Source organism: Eubalaena glacialis, chromosome 3 (assembly GCF_028564815.1).
Source record: "Eubalaena glacialis isolate mEubGla1 chromosome 3, mEubGla1.1.hap2.+ XY, whole genome shotgun sequence".
Lineage (NCBI taxonomy): Eukaryota > Metazoa > Chordata > Mammalia > Artiodactyla > Balaenidae > Eubalaena > Eubalaena glacialis.
This window is the reverse complement of record NC_083718.1, coordinates 88,072,282-88,091,820: the sequence shown is the minus strand read 5'-3', so window position 1 is coordinate 88,091,820 and position 19,539 is coordinate 88,072,282. Positions and strand designations below refer to the sequence as shown.

The 19,539-nt window shown below is 39.2% G+C and overlaps 1 protein-coding gene across 1 annotated transcript in view; it reads right to left on the bottom strand.

Annotated features, from left to right (window-relative positions):
• Nucleotides 1-9,811: 9,811 nt before the first annotated feature.
• FMO5 (flavin containing dimethylaniline monoxygenase 5) overlaps nucleotides 9,812-19,539 on the bottom strand; it is a 39,466-nt gene continuing 29,738 nt past the window's right edge. Inside the window, exon 8 of the mRNA XM_061186084.1 lies at nucleotides 9,812-9,872. Within this exon, the coding sequence (XP_061042067.1) occupies nucleotides 9,812-9,872 (61 nt within the window). The remainder of the gene's footprint in view (nucleotides 9,873-19,539) is intronic.

Here is a 19,539-nt window from a genome sequence, read left to right as displayed (position 1 = left end):
GGCCTCTCTAGCCACCGTCGCCTCGATGGTGGGCAGCCGCGCGCAGCCTCCAGCGCCAGGCGGGGGCGCCGGTTCCGCAATCCGCGGCGTGCGGGGCTAGGATTGCTTCGCTGGCAAGACTGCGCCGAGATCGTTGGTTGCTTGAGCCTCAGGGATTGCCATCTGGTGGGGACGGTAACCGAAGGACACGGGGTCCCCTCACGGGCTCTGGTGCTCCGCACCCGGTGGAGCGGCATTGCTTTTTTCCCCGCCCCCTCACCTGGCCTCAGGTTCGCCAAACGTTTTCATTTTGTAGCGTCTTTTCGACAGGCATCCCGGAGAGGTGAGTTCCTATAGGGAATAAGAAAACGGACTTGCAACTGATAGCTAAGGAAGTAGTAGTGGTAATTGCTCGAGGTTAAAACTAAGTGCTGTGGGGAGCAGTCAGCCTGACTGGGTCCCCAGGGAAGAGGGAATAATTAGGAGATAAAAAATTTTTTTAATTTATTTTCATTTATTTATTTTTGGCTGCATTGGGTCTTCGTTGCTGCGCACGGGCTTTCTCTAGTTTCGGTGAGTGGGGGCTACTCTTTGTTGTGGTGCGCGGGCTTATTGCGGTGGCTTCTCTTGCTGCGGAGCATGGGCTCTAGGCGCACAGCCTTCAGTAGTTGTGGCTCTCCGGCTCTAGAGCGCAGGCTTAGTAGTTGTGGTGCACGGGCTTAGTTGCTCCGCGGCATGTGGGATCTTCCCGGACCATGGATCGAACCCATGTCCCCTGCATTGGCAGGCAGATTCTTAACCACTGCGCCACCAGGGAAGTCCCAGGAGATAAATCTTGACAAATTGTTAAAATTAGTATAAGGAGAAGGAGAAAGCTATTCTAGGCTAAGAAACAGCACTTGCAGTGAGCAACCCCAGAAGAAATGAAATTCAAGAAAGAGGGCAACAGAAGCATCAGAAGGAATACTTAGGTAGAAAAGGGCAACGACAGTCTTGTTGGAGCAGATTCAGGTTTCTACTGATAATTAATGGGACTTCTGTGGTATTTACTAATTCTTACTTTGTATTATGATTATATGCATGTGTCATTACCTACTAGAAACCCTTGTCACTCAGCATGTGTTATAGTGACCCGCAGCATTGGCATCACCTGGGAGCTTGTTAGAAATGCTGAGTCTGAGGCCCCATCCTACAGAATCAGATTCTGCATTTTAACAAGATCCCCAAGGGAATGTGTATACACATTAAAGTGTAAGAACCACTGCATTGACAACTGGCAGAGAGCAAATCTAGGTTTGATTCTTCTTCATGTTCTTGCATGCAGCTTGTACAGAGTAAACTTTAAATAAACATTTGCAGAATGAAAGGTACATGAATACTGTTTACTACATTTATAACAGGATAATTGCACTTAGTCTTAAACACAGCCAGTAATGGGGAACCCCAAGTCACACAAGGCCACCCTTTCTGAATGAGCAGCTCTATTTGTTAAAAAGTTCGTTTTATATTAAGTTGAAAACCCATCCGCTTAAGTCCAACAAATACGCTGCTCCCCCTTTTGTTTTTGCTCTGTCCCTAATAAACTCAGTTATTCTGTAGCTCTTAACCAAAGACAGTTTGCAGAAAAAAAGGTACATTTTTTTTACTGCAACCTTTTGCTCACCCCTCCAACATCATTACTGTCTAGTTACCTCCTTCTTGGATAATCTTACCCCCCCTTATTCCCCGAGTTCCTTTCAATCTTTCCACAGGACTCTGAAGCAAGGCCCTTGAAGGACTAATACAATAAACATTAACTTGTGTACTGTTCAGCTTTCTAGCCCCAGGGTGGTTTCTCCATGCCAAGTAATATGTCCCTAGTATGTATTTCCTTACAAGCGTCAAATCAGCATAGGAGAAGCAAATCTGCTTTGGGGATTATTCATGACACTGTTCTGCTCTAATAACATTTATAAATCGGTCAATAGTTAATAATAAAAGTCAACTTTGCATATTGTGTATTTTAGACATAAGACAAAAGTAATTTGACACTGTAGGAAGGATTAATTGCTTCTCCCTAGTCCCATGTTTGTTTGTTTTTTCCTTATACACAGGAAAGACTAGGTAAAGAAACATGATCTCTTAACCAACACCAGTATAATTTCTCTCTTCAGACTTAATGCTGTTGCCCCAGTGTCCTATCCTTCCTTCTAGAGGGAAGGAAAAGAAGAAGGTAATAGGCAAAATAATTGGTGGGGGTTCTCTTGATGTTACTGTATCTCAGATGTCATTGCCACTTGTCTCCTCAGATAAGCCATTCTGCCTGATAAACTGAGGCGAATAATGGAGAGCACGGGAGGCTTCACAACACAGTATACTTTTATGCATGCTGCTAAAGGTGTCCTACTTCCTCTGAGAGGTGAGGATGGGGGAATGGGGGAAGAATATATTGATTTTACAGAACTGGATGACAGGTTAGATTAGGCATCTGGAGCTTTACTTTCCTGTCTGCTCCCCAGTTTGCATCCCCACTTGTGATCAGGAATGAGGGTGACATCTCATCTTGGTGATTTCCATTTCAAAAACAATCTGATCTTTTTTATAAAGTTAAACATACACCTAACATGCAGTTTAGTATCCCACTCTTAGGTATTTATTCAAGTGAAATAAAGACAGGTTCACACAAAAACCTGTACATAAATATTTATTTGTACAAACCATATGTGGCTTCACTCATTTTCACCCCAAAAGGTAAACAACACAAGTGTCTTTTGCCTGGTAAATCTATAAACAAAATGTGGTATAGCCATAAATGGAATACTGCTCAGCAATGAAAAGGATTAAACTCTTGATACACACAACATGGATGAATATCAAATGCATTATGGGAAGTGAAAGAAGCCAGAGTCTATTTACATGACATTCTGGAAAAAGCAAGACTTAGGGTCAGAAAACAGATCAGTGCTTTCCAGGAGTTGAAGGTGGGAAGAGGGGTTGACTAAAAAGGGGCCTGAGGAAATTTGGGGGAGTTATAGAATACTTCTGTATCTTGATTGTAATGGTGTTACGCATCTGTCAAAATTTACAGAACTGTACACTAAAAAGGGTGATTTTATTGTATGAACATTATACCTCAATAAAAAATAAAAACAATTTAATACCATTTAAAATATCAGCTTTAGGAAGAGGAATGATACGAGTTTATACACAAAAGAGACTACTCAACCATTGTGGAAAGTATTTATTTTTAAAAACAAATACCATTGATATTAATTTTTTCCAGCTTTATTGAGGTATAATGATAAAATTATATATGTTTAAAGTATGCAGCATGATGACTTGATGTATGTGAACACTGTGAAATGATTCCCACAATCAAGGTAATTCACATCTATCACTTCACACCTCTGTGTGTTTGTGTGGGAAAATGCTTAAGATTTACTCTCTTAGCAAATTTCAGGTATATAGCACAGTATTATTAACTATAGTCACCATGCTGTGCTTATTCATCTTATAACTTAAAGTTTATACCCTTTGACCAACATCTTCCCATTTCCCCTAACTCCTGACCCCTGGCAACTATCATTCTACCCTCTGTTTCTCTGAGTTCAACTTTTTTTTTAGATTCTAGGTATAAGTGATACAATACAGTATTTGTCTTTCTCTGACTTACTGCACTTAACATAATGCCCTCAAGGCCCATCCATGATGTTGCACATGGCAGGATTTTCTTCTCATGGCTAAATAGTATTCCATTGTGTATGTATATGCTACATTTTCTTTATCCATTCATCTTTAGACAGATACTTAGGTTGTTTCCATATCTTGGCTACTGTGAATAATACTGCAGTGAACATGGGAGTGCAGATATATCTTCATTTCCTTTGGATATATACCCATAAGTGGGATTTCATTTCCTTTGGATGTATACCCAGAAGTGGGATTACTGGATCATATGGTAGTTCTATTTTTTAATTTTTGAGGAATCCCCATACTGTTTTCCACAGTGGCTATACCAGTTTACTTTCCCACAAAAGCATGCAAGGTTTCCCTTTTCTCCAAGTCCTTGCCGACTCTTATCTCTTATCTTTTTGGAAATAACCATTCGAACAGATGAGGTGATGATATCTCATTGTAGTTCTGATTTACATTTCCCTGATGATTAGCAATGTTGAGTGCCTTTTCCTGTACCTGTTGGCCATTTGTATACCTTCTTTGGAGAAATACCTATTCAGGTCTGTGATATCATGGTTTATAATAGGAAACATATATTTGGTCTTTGTCCCTCTTTCTGAAATCCCAAAACCCTTGGCATTTCCTAAGTGATGAGAGCATTAAAGGTGTTTCTTGTTAGGTTAATGAAATGCCTTTTGGACTGAACCTAAGGATGGGGGTTGTTGTCAGGAAAACCAAACACATGATGAGAGGGTTGGAACTTTCAGTCCCACACCCCGACCTCTGGGGAAGGGAGAGGAGCTGGAGGTTGAAACAATTGCCAATGGACAATGATTTAATCAATTATGCCTGTGTACTGAAGCCTCCACAAACCCCCAAAAAGGACAGGAATTTGGAGAGCTTCCCGGTGGGTGAACACATGGAGATTCACGGAGAGTGGCTCGCTTGGAGAGGGCATGGAAACTCTGAGCCCTTTCCCCATACTCTGCCCTCAAGGAGATGGATCATAACTGTCTACCCCTTAAGTATGGGCAGAGCATATTAACTTCCTTCCAAAGAATACAATATAGAAAAGGGGAAAAAAGGATAACTTTACAGTGGAGAAACTTAATAAACACCACCTCAGCCAGCTTAACATCATTAGTGGGAAGTCAGGAGCAGTACCTTTGATATAAGGTGATGAGAATAGCACTTTACCTCTGTAGTTTTCCTCCTGACAGCCCAAACCCCTAGTCTAATCATGAGGAAAAAATATCAGACAATCACAAATTAAGGGATAGTCTACAAAATACTTAACCAGTACTCCTCAAAACTGTCAAGATCATCAAAAACAAGAAAAGTGTAAGAAACTGTCACAGTCTAAAGCAGCCTAATGATAAGGAGTAATGTGATACCCTAAGTGGGAGCCTGTGATAGAAAAAACATTAGGTATAAAGTAAATAAATCAGAATAAAGTATGGAACTTAGTTCTTTTCAAATTGTCACGGTCCTGAAAGAAACAAAACACTGAAGAACTGATGAAGATTAGAGGAGATTAATGATACATGACAACTAAATGCAATATAAGATCCTGGAACAAAAAAGGGAAATTAGTGGGAAAAGTGGTGAAACTTGAATAAGTGATTTAGTTAACAGTTTTATATCAATGTTAATTTTCTTGTTTTGATAATTGTTGTAATGTTATGTGAAGTCTTATCTTTAGGGAACCTGGGTAAAGCTTATACAAGAAGTCTTTGTATTATTTTTGCAACTTTTCTGAAAGAATGAAATCAGTTCAAAATAAAAAGTTTAAAAAATTACTAAAGTAATCCAAATAGCAAAACACATGAGGAAGCCCAGTGACATGATCTTGAGTCAGAAGACTTTTTTTTTTACTTTTTGGCTGCGCTGCGCAGCATGTGGGATCTTAGTTCCCCGACCAGGGATCAAACCCGCATCCCCTGCATTGGAAGCGCAGAGCCTTAACCTCTGGACTGCCAGGGAAGTCCCAGAAGACTCTTCAAATGAGAGCATTTGCACCCAAAGAAAGAGAGAAAAAGAATACTCTGAAGAGAGCTTTAAAATAAGTTTATTTAAAATCCTCAAGGAAGCGAAGATGCTAGTTTGAATACACCCCAGCTCCACACCACTCTCATCCCAGCCCAATTTTCATAACTCAGCATCTGTTGGTTCTGGTAGATAGTAGAGACCTCAGAATCTGTTCAGGTCCTGACAGAAAGAGCAATTACAGGTCTTCCTCACCTTTTGGCTAAATCAGTGGTTCTCAAACTTTACCATGCATCAGGAGGGCTTACTAAAACACAGATGACTGGTGACTGGAACTTCTGATTCAGTAAGTCTGGGATGGGGTTTGAGAATTTCTATCAAGTTCCAGATGATGCTGATGTTTCTGGCTCAAGAACCAAATTTTGAGAAACACTGGGGCAGGCAACAGTCTGCAGAGCAGTATGGGAGATCCCTAATAAAAGGCAGTGTGAGGAAAGAGTTAGCTGACTCTTGGAACCATAATAGTGCTTCCCATATCTCCAAAAATAAAGAATTAAAACCAACCAGAATATGGGGAACAAATCTCCTATACAGAAAAATTCCACATGTATGTATATATTGCCTTCTCAAGGAGGTGGAGCATAACCCCAGGCCTGAGGTTGCTTGTCCTTCGGAAGGCCACCTTGCATCTTTGGCCGATGGCTGGTGTCTGGGAATTTGGATTTTGGGAGGGTTCTTACCACCCTAACTGATAAGAGTGGCTTGCTGTGCCTACACTGTGTAACCGTGTGGTTTATACTGAACACCTGCTCTCCTTCTGGGAGTCTGGAATTTTGATATGTGCTGGCAGAGGGTGCCTCTGTGACTAGCCCTCATTACAGACCTTGGGCACAGAGCGGAAAGATGTGAAAGTCTTCTGATTGCTTCTATTTTCTTAGAGAAAAAAGAAGCAAGGTTTAGTGGTCATGAATTTAAGACGTCAAATGAGCACAGTGATATTTTTGTCTTGCCATATTTAAGTGTTCTAGTGCAGGCACATAACTAAAGGTAATGCTTAGCCAAGCAAGTATGGAGGAAAGGGCTAAGGAATTGAGAGTGCATGGTAGGATATGATTATGATGTTGGACCATGGCTTATAGACCATGTAGGCTAGGAAGTGAAGATGGAGCAGGTTGATGGAGGGCATGAAGTGGAGTCAAAAAAGTGGAGTTAGAGTACTGGAGTGAATGTGCTGAAAAGATAAGAAAAGGTTTTGGACGGTGGTATGCTTGAAATCGAGATCTTGGTGGTAATGACATAGGTAGATTATAAAATCATTGGAATGAGAAGGTCATTGAAGTGAGAGGCCAGGTGGTAAAGGTCTGCCTCAACACTCATACTCATTCTCCCCTCCTCCTTAATAACAGAACCTTGATTTTACCTGGACACATTGCCTCTCTGTATAAAGACATGTTTCCTAGCCTCCCTGGATATATGCTAGATATATGTGACTAAATACTTCCAATGAGATCCAAGTGGAAATGTTATATGGAACTTATAGTAATTTTCCTTAAAAGGGGCGTGGCCTTCTATATTTCTCTTTCCTTCTGTGTAGAATGTCCATATAATGGCTGGAGCTCCAACAGCCGTCTTGGACCATAAGGTAGAAGCCATATGCTGATAATGGAGCAGAAAGAGATGCTGTGGAGCTATTATACCATTTCAGGACTATCTTCCTCCAGACTTTTTCATATGAGAGGGAAATAAACTTTAACCTTGTTTAATCCATTGTTACTTTGGGTTTTTCTATTATATGCAGTTGATTCTAATCCTAACTAATACATTGGATTGGTGAAAGTATTACCTACATAGATGTGAACTACAGAATAATGCTGCACATCCATGTTCATGGTAGCATTATTCACAACAGCCAAAACATGGAAACAACCTAAGTGTCCATCAGTGGAGAAATAGATAAAGAAAATTGTGGTGTATATACACAATGGTATATTATTCAGCAAAGAAATGAAGGAAATCCTGCCTTTGCAACAACATGGATGGACCTTGAAGGCATTATGCTAAGTGAAATAAGTAAGACAGAGAAAGAGAAGTATTGTATGATCTCACTTCTATGTGGAACCTAAAAAACAGAACAAAGCACCTGAACTCATAGATGCCAGAACAGATTGGTGGTTGGCAGAGGTGGGGGGTGGGCAAAATGGGTGAAGGGGGTCAAAAGGTAAATACTTCCAGTTATAAGATAAACAAGTCCTGGGGATATAATGTACAGCATGGTGACTACAGTTAACAATACTGTACTGTATATTTGAAAGTTGCTAAGAGAGTAGATCTTTAAAGTTCTCATCACGAGAAAAAAATTTGTTAACTATTTGTGGCCATAGACATAAACTAGATTTACTTTGGTGATCACTTCATAATATATATAGAAATTATTGTATGGTACACCTGAAATTAATATAATGTTATATGTCAATTATATATCAATAAAAAGTTGAGGTTAAAAAGCTGCTGAAAAAATTAACTACAGGAGTAGTTATATAGAGAGAGAGGTGGAAAGCTTGGTGCTAAAATCTTCACTGAATGAAGAGGAGTAAATGGGAGGTCCGTAAATAATTTCAAACAGGAGAGGTAGTGGGTGCTTTAAAGAAGCTGGGGAACTTGAGAAAGCAGGGAGAAACAGCAGTGAGGACCAAGGCAGCAAGGAGGATCAAGGAAGACACGCACCCCACCTTCGTTCCTGCGCTAAGATATTTCCTTTTTAAATCCTGTGTTTGATTGAAGAAATAAGTTATGGATAGGACATGTCACTTGTGTTTCAAACCAAACAGAATATTAGAGATGACATACTGACTCAGATCAATGATCTATCCCAGAATATTTTCTGGAAGAACATGCTGGCCCCACAGACATTTCAAAATGTTAAGCACCCCATAATCTCCTCAATAACTTTTTAATAAAATAGTGAAGTATTATTCACTATTTTATTTATTCCTTTAAAAACTCATCCATATTTTTATCTCCCATGTTGAACTTAATTAATTAATCATTTAATTAATCATTGATTTACTGAGGTCTTACTGTGTTTCAGGTACTATATTAGGCACTAGGAACATACAGATTAATTACAAAGTATCTTCCTCAAAGGAATTTACTAGTTCAAGGAGGAACTAGGTGACAGAAACAATTGACATTATATAGTGTGACAAATGATAGTCACCACATATAATTGAGCAATATACCAGGTGCAGTGTGAAGCATAAAGATAGGTCACCTATTTCATCCTGGAGATTTCTAGAACAGATAACAGATTACATGAATCTTGAAGGTGAAATAGGTTGGGCAAGTGGAAACATAAGAATGTATGTAGAAACATGGGAAAAAACAGCACTTTGGGAAATTCCAAGTAGGCAGCTTGGAGGATGTTTGTATAGTATTATACATTATATTACTACTGACAAAAGTAACCATGCACAGATCCAGTATTGAGTAAAATTATCTCATTCATGAATGTACTTGTTATTAATATACCATACATTTTGCTAGTGGAGACTATTGGCTTAATGTCCTCAGCTATAAGAACTTATTTAAGTATTTTAAGAAAATGTGTCTTTTGACCTCATATTACCATTTTCTCCTCTCTAGAACTGTAGTCTATACTTATTCAACAAACGAACAAAATTGCTATAGTAAGTAATAGTATGCTTTATTAGAAGAACTTAATTTTTAGAGTAATCAAGGGAAAAGATAGTAATTTAAATGAATGGTACTATCCAATATTCTTCCTCTTCTGAGAAAATTCCACTAGACTATGCCTCTGGGTCAAATCCTGAACCAAAAGAATACATTTCTTTTTTTAAAAAATAATTTTAAAATTTTAGAATAGTTTTAGATTTAAGAAAAACTTGGGAAGGTAGTACAGAGTTCCTGTATATCCCACACACAATTTATTTTATTGTTCACATCTTACGTTACAGTGCTACATTTGTCACAACCAATAAACCAATCAGTACATTGTTATTAACCAGAATCCATACTTTATTAATATTTCTTCAATTTTTACTTAATGTCTTTTTATGTTCCAAGATCCCATCCAAGATACATTGCATTTAACATCAGGTCTTAGGCTCCTCTATACTGTGACAATTTCTCAGACATTCCTTTTTCTTTGATGAGCTTCACAGTTTTGAGATGGTCAGGTATTTTGTAAGATATTCCTGAACGTGGGTTTGTCTGATGTTTTCCTCATGGTTAGACTGGGTCATGGTTTTAGGGAGGAAGACCACAGAGGCAAAGTACCCTTCTCATCACATCATATCAAGAGTACATACTATCCACATGACTTTACTGTTGATGTTAATCTTGATCACCCAGCTGAGGTAGTGTTTGTCAGATTTCTCCACTCTAAAGTTATTTTTCTCCCTTTACTGCTCTTTGGAAGGAAGTCACTCTATACAGCCTACACTTAAGGAATGGGGAGTTATGCTCCAACTCCTGGAGGGCAGAGTATTTATATAAATTGTTTGAAATTCTTCCGTATGGGAGTTTTCTCTATTCTACCCCACTTATTATTCAATCACTTATTTATACCATTATGGACTGATGGGTATTTTTTATACTTTATATTATAAACCAATACTAAGTTATTTATATTGTTCAAATTGTTCCAGCTTTGGCCATTGGGACCACTTTCGGTTGGTTCCTGTGTCCCTGTGACATTCCCCCATCGATTTGCTTTTTGAGCACTTCCTTACTTTCTGGCACTACAAGAAAGCATTTTTCTGTATAATATAATTGGGAAAATGATACAACCTTTTAATATAATTACAATAGTAAGATGTGGTAAATTGATGATTAATACACATTCATCAGTAACTAGGGCTTTGTATCTTGAGTTGTTTTGAGTTCACTTTCCTATTCACATCTTACTTTTACCTTGGTTTAGAATTTAACCAATGATTTTTTTTTTTTTTGGTAACTTTTCATATTATAAGGAAACTGAGAGAGTCAATGAGCATAGAATTACATGCTTTTTATTTAAAGAGGAGACTGGGGTACTTATTGCTGATAACTAGGAATTACATTATCAAAGGACTTTAATTCAACAGACTTACATGCTGAAAGAGGCAAATTTATATGTTGAAAGAAGGAAATGGAAAAGAAGCGGCTTTCAATTTAATTTTGAACTAGAATAGTCTGCAGATTAAAAGATACTAGGTCCATTTTAATAGAGGGTAAATCCCCAGTATCATAAAGATTATGGAAGAAAAAAGACCTTCCAATTCCCAAAAAGCATGTCCACAGGCAAAATTAGGCGAAATAGCAGGGAATTGTACAAATAGTTATATGATTAGGAGGAAGTTGTAGTCTCACGTTTCTGGTTCTCTTACTTACTGTACATTGGGAAAGATAATGATTTCTAATGTTCTTTCAGTTGTTCGAATTTATTCTTGGGTAAGCAATAGGTAGCAGTCCCAAATGTATTACACCACAGCTTATTTTTTAACACACTTGACTGGTACATCCAGTTCCTTTCTTCATGAAATTAGGTGTGCCGGACATCTAACACTTAGTTAACTACTCTGACAGACAAGAACAGAGCAAAACTTCTAGGGATGAGAAAACAGAATCAACAGCAGCACTTGGACATAAACTGGAGTCCTTGGTTTCATTTCATTTGCTTTGTCTTTCATAACTACAGTGTGCGACACAAGAAGAACTATTATAAGCAGAATACCCCTATATTTAGTTGTTATCAATCCTAATTTATTACATAACTGACCTCTTTGAATACTTATTACTTAGACTCTCTGTGTGGGAGGGTGAGGAGGGGAGAAAGTAGGAGTTGGGGGGAGAAAATCCAATCACATTTGTAGGCTACACCACAGCAGTTCATGACTACTTATCATAGTTCCTAAGATAAAGTCTTGTATACTATTACAGGAACTGAGAGATCAAAAAAGACTGGACATCTCATTTAAAATCCCAATTTTTCCAGCCAAGTTGAACCTGCTGGTAGCTGCTAGATTGTTAAAATGATCCATGAGCCTAGGAAGTTGGAGGTCGTTTCTTCATTGAGAAAATAGAGATGTGTTGCTTAGAGGAAAAGAGTGAAAATGACCAGGTATCAGACACACTAGTGAACAGCTAGTGAAACAAAGTGTTTAAGTATCTATATATCTTATCTTAGATATATACAACTGTTATAAGACCATTATTTCTCTTATCTCTGAGGAAAAATACATTTAGTTACAATATTAAAAACAAATTAAAGATTAAAAGTCTAGTAGAAAACCAAATCCTGTCAGAAGCACAGTTACATGGAATCTCCCATTTGTTATGTAGATATTGGCTTATGCTCCCCACCATAATATTTGATAAATGACAGCAAACATTTATTAAGCACCTACCACAAGGGTGGAGTCAAGATGGCGGACTAGGAGGACGTGGAATTCGCATCTCCGCATAACTAGGGCACCCACCAGACACTGGTGGGGGACCACAGACAACTATGGGGAATGGGAGGAACCCCCAGTGATGGGGTAGGATGTGGGGCTTGGGGGGGGGAGTGAGGGAGGAGGAGAAGTGGAGGTGGGACAGGACTGGTGCCCCTGAGGGGCGGCTGGGGGAAGGGAAGGGATCCCATGCCCGAAGGGGGAAATTGGGGGACCATTGGAAGGGCAGAGGATCAAAAGGGAGCATGCCCAAGTTTCCCCTGCCCTCTTGGGCCTCTGGGAGCCTGCTGAGATCCTGGGCCTGATCCTCTGCCCACCGAGGCCCCCTCCAGCCATGCGGGTCCTGAGGGAGTGGGAGGGAGGTAAGGGGGAGCAAAAGTAAAGGCTGGACCTACAGGACCGGCACCTCTGAGGGGTGGCTGGGGGAGGGGAGGAGTTCCTACTCCCAGTGGGACCGACCCACGGTTAGGGGGACGGCAGTTGGGGGGACACCCTAGAGGGTGGCATGGAGGAATGGAAGGGAACGTGGCCAGCGCTTTCCCTGTCCACTTAGGCACCAGGGAGCCTGCTGGGCTCCCAGGCCTAATCCTCTTACTTTGGAGCCTCCTTCCTGCTGTGCAGAGCCCAAGCCCGGCCCCTACACCCCACCCGGGGACCTACCTCTACACTCGGAGACCCCCTCTGAGAGCCCTTCCAACTGCACTGGGCCTAAACCCCACCCACACACCCTCACCCAGGGCCTTACCTCCAAACTCCAGAACTCCACACTCCAGATGCCCCCCTTTGGATGTGCTGCCTCTCCCCTTCTGCGCAGACCCTAAGCAGAGCCCCTGCCCCACGTTTGAATGGAGCCCGCCTAGGCCCCGCCCCCAAGGCCTTTTCCAGCTGCATGGGTCCTGAGCCTAGGCCCTGACCCATGCCCAAAAGTCACCCATCTCTCGCCTAGTTTCCCCCCCCCACCCTAAAGCCCACCACTGCCTAATTTCCACTCGCGCCTAAACTCTGTGCCCCATAGCCAAGGCTTTTTCTTTTTCTTTTCTCTTTTTCCTCTTTTAGATTGAGGTTCTGTTTTACCTTGATTCATTCTTGTTGATTCATGTATACTTTTATTTTTTCTAATAAATCTTTTATTTAGTTTAATTTTATTCTTTATACTTTGTTATTGTTCTGCTCCTTTCGGCTTGTTCCCCCCTTTTTCTTTCCCTTTCTTTTTTCTGTTGTGGTTTTGTTTTATCTTGTTGCAGTTGTTTCAATTATATTTTTATTTTTCCTAATATATTTTTTATCTTTCTAATTTTATTTTGTTTTTTATTCTTTGTTCTTGTACTGCTCCTTTTTTTTTTTGCTGCGCCATGTGGCTTGCGGGATCTTGGTTCCCAGGCCGGAAGTCAGGCCTGACCTCCTGTGGTGGGAGTTCTGTGTCCAAACCACTGGACTAAGAGAGAACCTCAGACCCTAGAGAATATTAATTAGAGTGAGGCCTCCCAGAAGTCCTCACCTCGGAACCAAGACCCGGCTCTATCCACCTGTCCGCAAACTCCAGTGCTGGATGCCTCAGACCAAACAACCAGTAACACAGGAATACAGCTTCACCCATCAAAAAAAAAAAAAAAAAAAAATGTGTTACAGACGAAGGAGCAAGGTGAAAACTTACAAGACCAAATAAATGATGAAATAGGCAACCTCCCTGAAAAAGAATTCAGAGAAATGATAGTAAAGATGATCCAGAATCTCGGAAACAGAATGGAGAAAATACAAGAAACATTTAACAAGTATCTAGAAGAACTAAACAGCAAACAGTGATGAACAACACAGTAACTGAAATTAAAAATCCTCTAGAAGGAATCAGAAGCAGACTAAGTGAGGCAGAAGAATGGATAAGTGAGCTGGAGATAAAATAGTGGAAATAACTGTCAGGGAGCAGAATAAAGAAAAAAGAATGAAAAGAATTGAGCACAGTCCCAGAGACCTCTGGGACAACATTAAACGCACCAATATTCAAATTATAGGGGTCGCAGAAGAAGAGAAAAAGAAAGGGTCTGAGAAAATATTTGAAGAGATCATAGTCGAAAACGTCCCTAATATGGGAAAGGAAATAGTAAATCAAGTCCAGGAAGCACAGAGAGTCCCATACAGGATAAACCCAAAGAGAAACATGCTGAAACACACATTAATCAAACTATCAAAAATTAAATACAAGTAAAAAATTTAAAAGCAGTAAGGGAAAAGCAACAAATGACATACAAGGGAATCCCCACAAGGTTAACAGTTGATCTTTCAGCAGAAACTCTGCAAGCCACAAGGGAGTGGCAGGACATATTTAGAGTGATGAAAGGGGAACACCAACAACCAAGATTACCTGGCAAGGATCTCATTCAGATTTGATGGAGAAATCGAAAGCTTTACAGACAAGCAAAAGCTAAGGGAATTCAGCACCACCAAACCAGCTTTACAACAAAATGCTAAAGGAACTTCTCTAAGTGGGAAACACTAGAGAAGAAAAAGACCCACAAAAACAAACCCAAATCAATTAAGAAAATGGTAATAGGAACATACATATTGATAATAACCTTGAATGTAAATGGATTAAATGCTCCAACCAAAAGACACAGACTGGCTGAATGGATACACAAACAAGACCCTTATATATGCTGTCTACAAGAAACCCACTTCAGACCTAGAGACACATATAGAGTCAAAGTGAGGGGATGGAAAAAGATATTCCACGCCAATGGAAATCACAAGAAAGCTGGATTATAGAGAAATGGAAATAAAAACAAAAACAAATGGGACCTAATGAAACTTAAAAGCTTTTGCACAGCAAAGGAAACCATAAACAAGACCAAAAGACAACCCTCAGAATGGGAGAAAATATTTGCAAATGAAGCAACTGACAAAGGATTAATCTCCAAAATTTACAAGCAGCTCATGCAGCTCAACACAAAAACAAACAACCCAATCCAAAAATGGGCAGAAGACCTAAATAGACATTTCTCCAAAGAAGATATACAGATTGCCAACAAACACATGAAAGAATGCTCAACATCATTAATCATTAGAGAAATGCAAATCAAAACTACAATGAGATATCATCTCACACCAGTCAGAATGGCCATCATCAAAAAATCTAGAAACAATAAATGCTGGAGAGGGTGTGGAGAAAAGGAAACCCTCTTGCACTGTTGGTGGGAATGTAAATTGATACAGCCACTATGGAGAACAGTATGGCGGTTCCTTTAAAAAACTAAAAAGAACTATCATACGACCCAGCAATCCCACTACTGGGCATATACCCTGGGAAAACCATAATTCAAAAAGAGTCATGTACCAAAATGTTCATTGCAGCTCTATTTACAATAGCCAGGACATGGAAGCAGCCTAAGTGTCCATCATCAAATGGATGGATAAAGAAAATGTGGCACATATATACAATGGAATATTACTCAGCCATAAAAAGAAACGAAATTGAGTTATTTGTAGTGAGGTGGATGGAGTTAGAGTCTGTCATACAGGTGAAGTAAGTCAGAAAGAGAAAAACAAATACAGTATGCTAACACATATATATGGAAACTAAGGGGAAAAAAAAAAGGTCATGAAGAACCTAGTGGTAAGACGGGAATAAAGACACAGACCTACTAGAGAATGGACTTGTGGATATGGGGAGGGGGAAGGGTAAGCTGTGACAAAGTGAGAGAATGGCATGGACATATATACACTACCAAATGTAAAATAGCTAGTGGGAAGCAACCGCATAGCACAGGGAGATCAGCTCGGTGCTTTGTGACCACCTAGAGGGGTGGGATAGGGAGGGTGGGAGGGAGGGAGATGCAAGAGGGAAGAGATATGGGAACATATGTATATGTATAACTGATTCACTTTGTTATAAAGCAGAAACTAACACACCATTGTAAAGCAATTATACTCCAATAAAGATGTTAAAAAAAAAAGCTGGATTAGCAATACTCATATCAGATAAAATAGTCTTTAAAATAAAGACTGTTACAAGAGATAAGAAAGGACACTACATAATGATCAAGGGATCAATCCAAGAAGAAAACGTAACAACTATAAATATTTATGCACCCAACATAGGAACACCTCAATACATAAGGGAAATGCTAACAGCCATAAAAGGAGAAATCAACAGTAACACAATAGTAGTGGGGGACTTTAACACCCCACTTACACCAATAGACAGATCATCCAGAGAGTAAATAAATAAGGAAACACAAGCTTTAAAAGACACAATAGACCAGATAGACCTAATTGATATTTTTAGGACATTCCACCTGAAAGCAGAAAAACACACTTTCTTCTGAAGTGCACATGGAACACTCTCCAGAATAGATCACATCCTGGGTCACAAATCAAGCCTTGGAAAATTTATGAAAGCTGAAATTGTATCAAGCATCTTTTCCAACCACAACGCTATGAGATTAGAAATCAATTACAGGAAAAAAACAGTAAAAGACACAAACACATGGAGGCTAAACAGTGTGTTGCTAAATAACCAAGAGATCACTGAAGAAATCAAAGAAGAAATCAAAAAATACCTAGGAACAAATGACAACAAAAACACAATGATCCAAAACCTATGGGACGCAGCTAAAGCAGTTGTAAGAGGGAAGTTTATAGCAATTCAAGCTCACCTCAAGAAACAAGAAAAATGTCAAATAAACAATATAACCTTACACCTAAAGCAACTAGAAAAAGAACAAAGAAAACCCAAAGGTAGTAGAAGGAAAGAAATCATAATCAGAGCAGAAATAAATGAAATAAAAATAAAGAAAATAGCAAAGATCAATAGAACTAAAAGCTGGCTCCTTGAGAAGATAAACAGAATTGATAAACCTTTAGCCAGACTCACCAAGCAAAAAAGGGAGAGGACTCAAATCAATAAAATTAGAAATGAAAAGAAGAGATTACAAATGACATTGCAGAAATACAAAAGATTATAAGAGACTACTACAGCAACCCTATACCAATAAAATGGACAACCTGGAAGAAATGGACAAATTCCTGGAAAAGTACAACTTTCCATGATTGAACCAGGAAGAATTAGAAAATACAAACAGACCAATCACAGGTAATGAAATTGAAACTGTAATTAAAAATCTTCCAACAAACAAAAGTCTAGGACCAGATGGCTTCACAGGCGAATTCTATCAAACATTTAGAGAAGAGTTAACACCTATCCTTCTCAAACTCTTCCAAAAAATTGTGGAGGGAGGAACACTCCCAAACTTGTTTTACGAGGGCCACCATCACCCTGTTACCAAAACCAAACAAAGATATTACAGAAAAAGAAAATTATAGACCAGTATCACTGATGAACATAGATGCAAAAATCCTCAAGAAAATACTAGCAAACAGAATCCAACAACACATTAAAAGAATCATACACCATTATCAAGTGGGAGTTATCCCAGCGATGCAAGGATTCTTCAATATATGCAAAACAATCAATGTGATACACCATATTAACAAATTAAAGAATAAAAATCATATGATCATCTCAATAGATGCAGAAAAAGCTTTGGGCAGAATTCAACACCCATTTATGGTAAAAACTCCAGAAAGTGGGCATAGAGGGAACCTACCTCAACATAATAAAAGCCATATATGACAAACCCACTGCAAACATCATTCTCAATGGTGAAAAACTGAAAGCATTTCCTCTAAGATCAGGAACAAGAGAAGGCTGTCCACTCTTGCCACTATTATTCAACATAGTATTGGAAGTCCTAGCTGCAGCAATCAGAGAAGAAAAAGAAATAAAAGGGATACAAATTGGAAAAGACCTAAAACTGACTTTGCCAATGATATGGTACTATACATAGAAAATGCTAAAGATCCCACCAGAAAACTACCAGAACTAGTCAGTGAATTTGGTAAGGTTGCAGGATACAAAATTAATGCACAGAAATCTCTTGCATTCCTATACAGTAACAACGAAAGATCAGAAAGAGAAATTAAGGAAACAATCCCATTTACCATCACAACAACAACAACAAAAAATACCTAGGAGTAAACCTACCTAAAGAGGCAAAAGACCTGTACTCAGAAAACTATAAAACACTGATGAAAGAAATCAAAGATAACATCAACAGTTGGGCAGGTATACCTTGGTCCTGGATTGGAAGAATCAATACTGTGAAAATGACTATACTACCCAAAGCAATCTACAGATTCAATGCAATCCCGATCAAATTACCAGTGGCATTTTTCACAGAACTAGAACAAGAAATTTTACAATTTGTATGGAAACACAAAAGACCCCAAATAGCCAAAGCAATCTTGAGAAAGAAAAATGGAGCTGGAGGAATTGGGTTCCTTGACTTCAGACTATACTCCAAGGCTACAGTAATCAAGACAGTATGGTACTGGCACAAAAACAGAAATATAGATCAATGGAACAGGATAGAAAGCTCAGAGATAAACCCACGCACATAGGGTCACCTTATCTTTGACAAAGGAGGCAGGAATATACAGTGGAGAAAAGACAGCCTCTTCAATAAGTGGTGCTGGGGAAACTGGACAGCTACATGTGAAAGAATGAAATTAGAACACACCCTAACTACAGACACAAAAATAACCTCAAAATGGATTAAAGACCTAAATGTAAGGCCCAGACACTATCAAACTCTTAGAGGAAAACATAGGCAGAACACTCTATGACATAAATCACAGCAAGATCCTTTTTGACCCACCTCCTAGAATAAGGTAATTAAAAACAGGAATAAACAACTGAGACGTAATGAAACGTAAAAGCTTTTGCACAGCGAAGGAAACCATAAGACGAAAAGACAACCCTCAGAATGGGAGAAAATATTTGCAAATGAAGCAACTGACGAAGGATTAATCTCCAAAATATATAGTCAGCTCATTGCAGCTCAATAACACAAAAACAAACAACCCAATCCAAAAATGGGCAGAAGACCTAAATAGATATTTCTCCAAAGAAGACATACAGATGGCCAAGAGGCACATGAAGAGATGCTCAACTAATTGAGGCACATGAAGTGATGCTCAATAATCACTAATTATTAGAGACATGCAACTCAAAACTACAATGAGGTATTACCTCACACCCATTAGAATGGGCATCATCAGAAAATCTACAAACAATAAATGCTGGAGAGGGTGTGGAGGAAAGGGAGCCCTCTTGCACTGTTGGTGGGAATGTAAATTGATACAGCCACTATGGAGAACAGTATGGAGGTTCCTTAAAAAACTAAAAATAGAACTACCATATGACCCAGCAGTCCCACTACTGGGCATATACCCTGAGAAAACCGTAATTCAAATAGAGTCACGTACCACAATGTTCATTGCAGCACTATTTACAATAGCCAGGACATGGAAGCAACCTAAGTGTCCATCAACAGATGAATGGATAAAGAAGATGTGGCACATATATACAATGGAATATTACTCAGCCATAAAAAGGAACGAAATTGAGTTATTT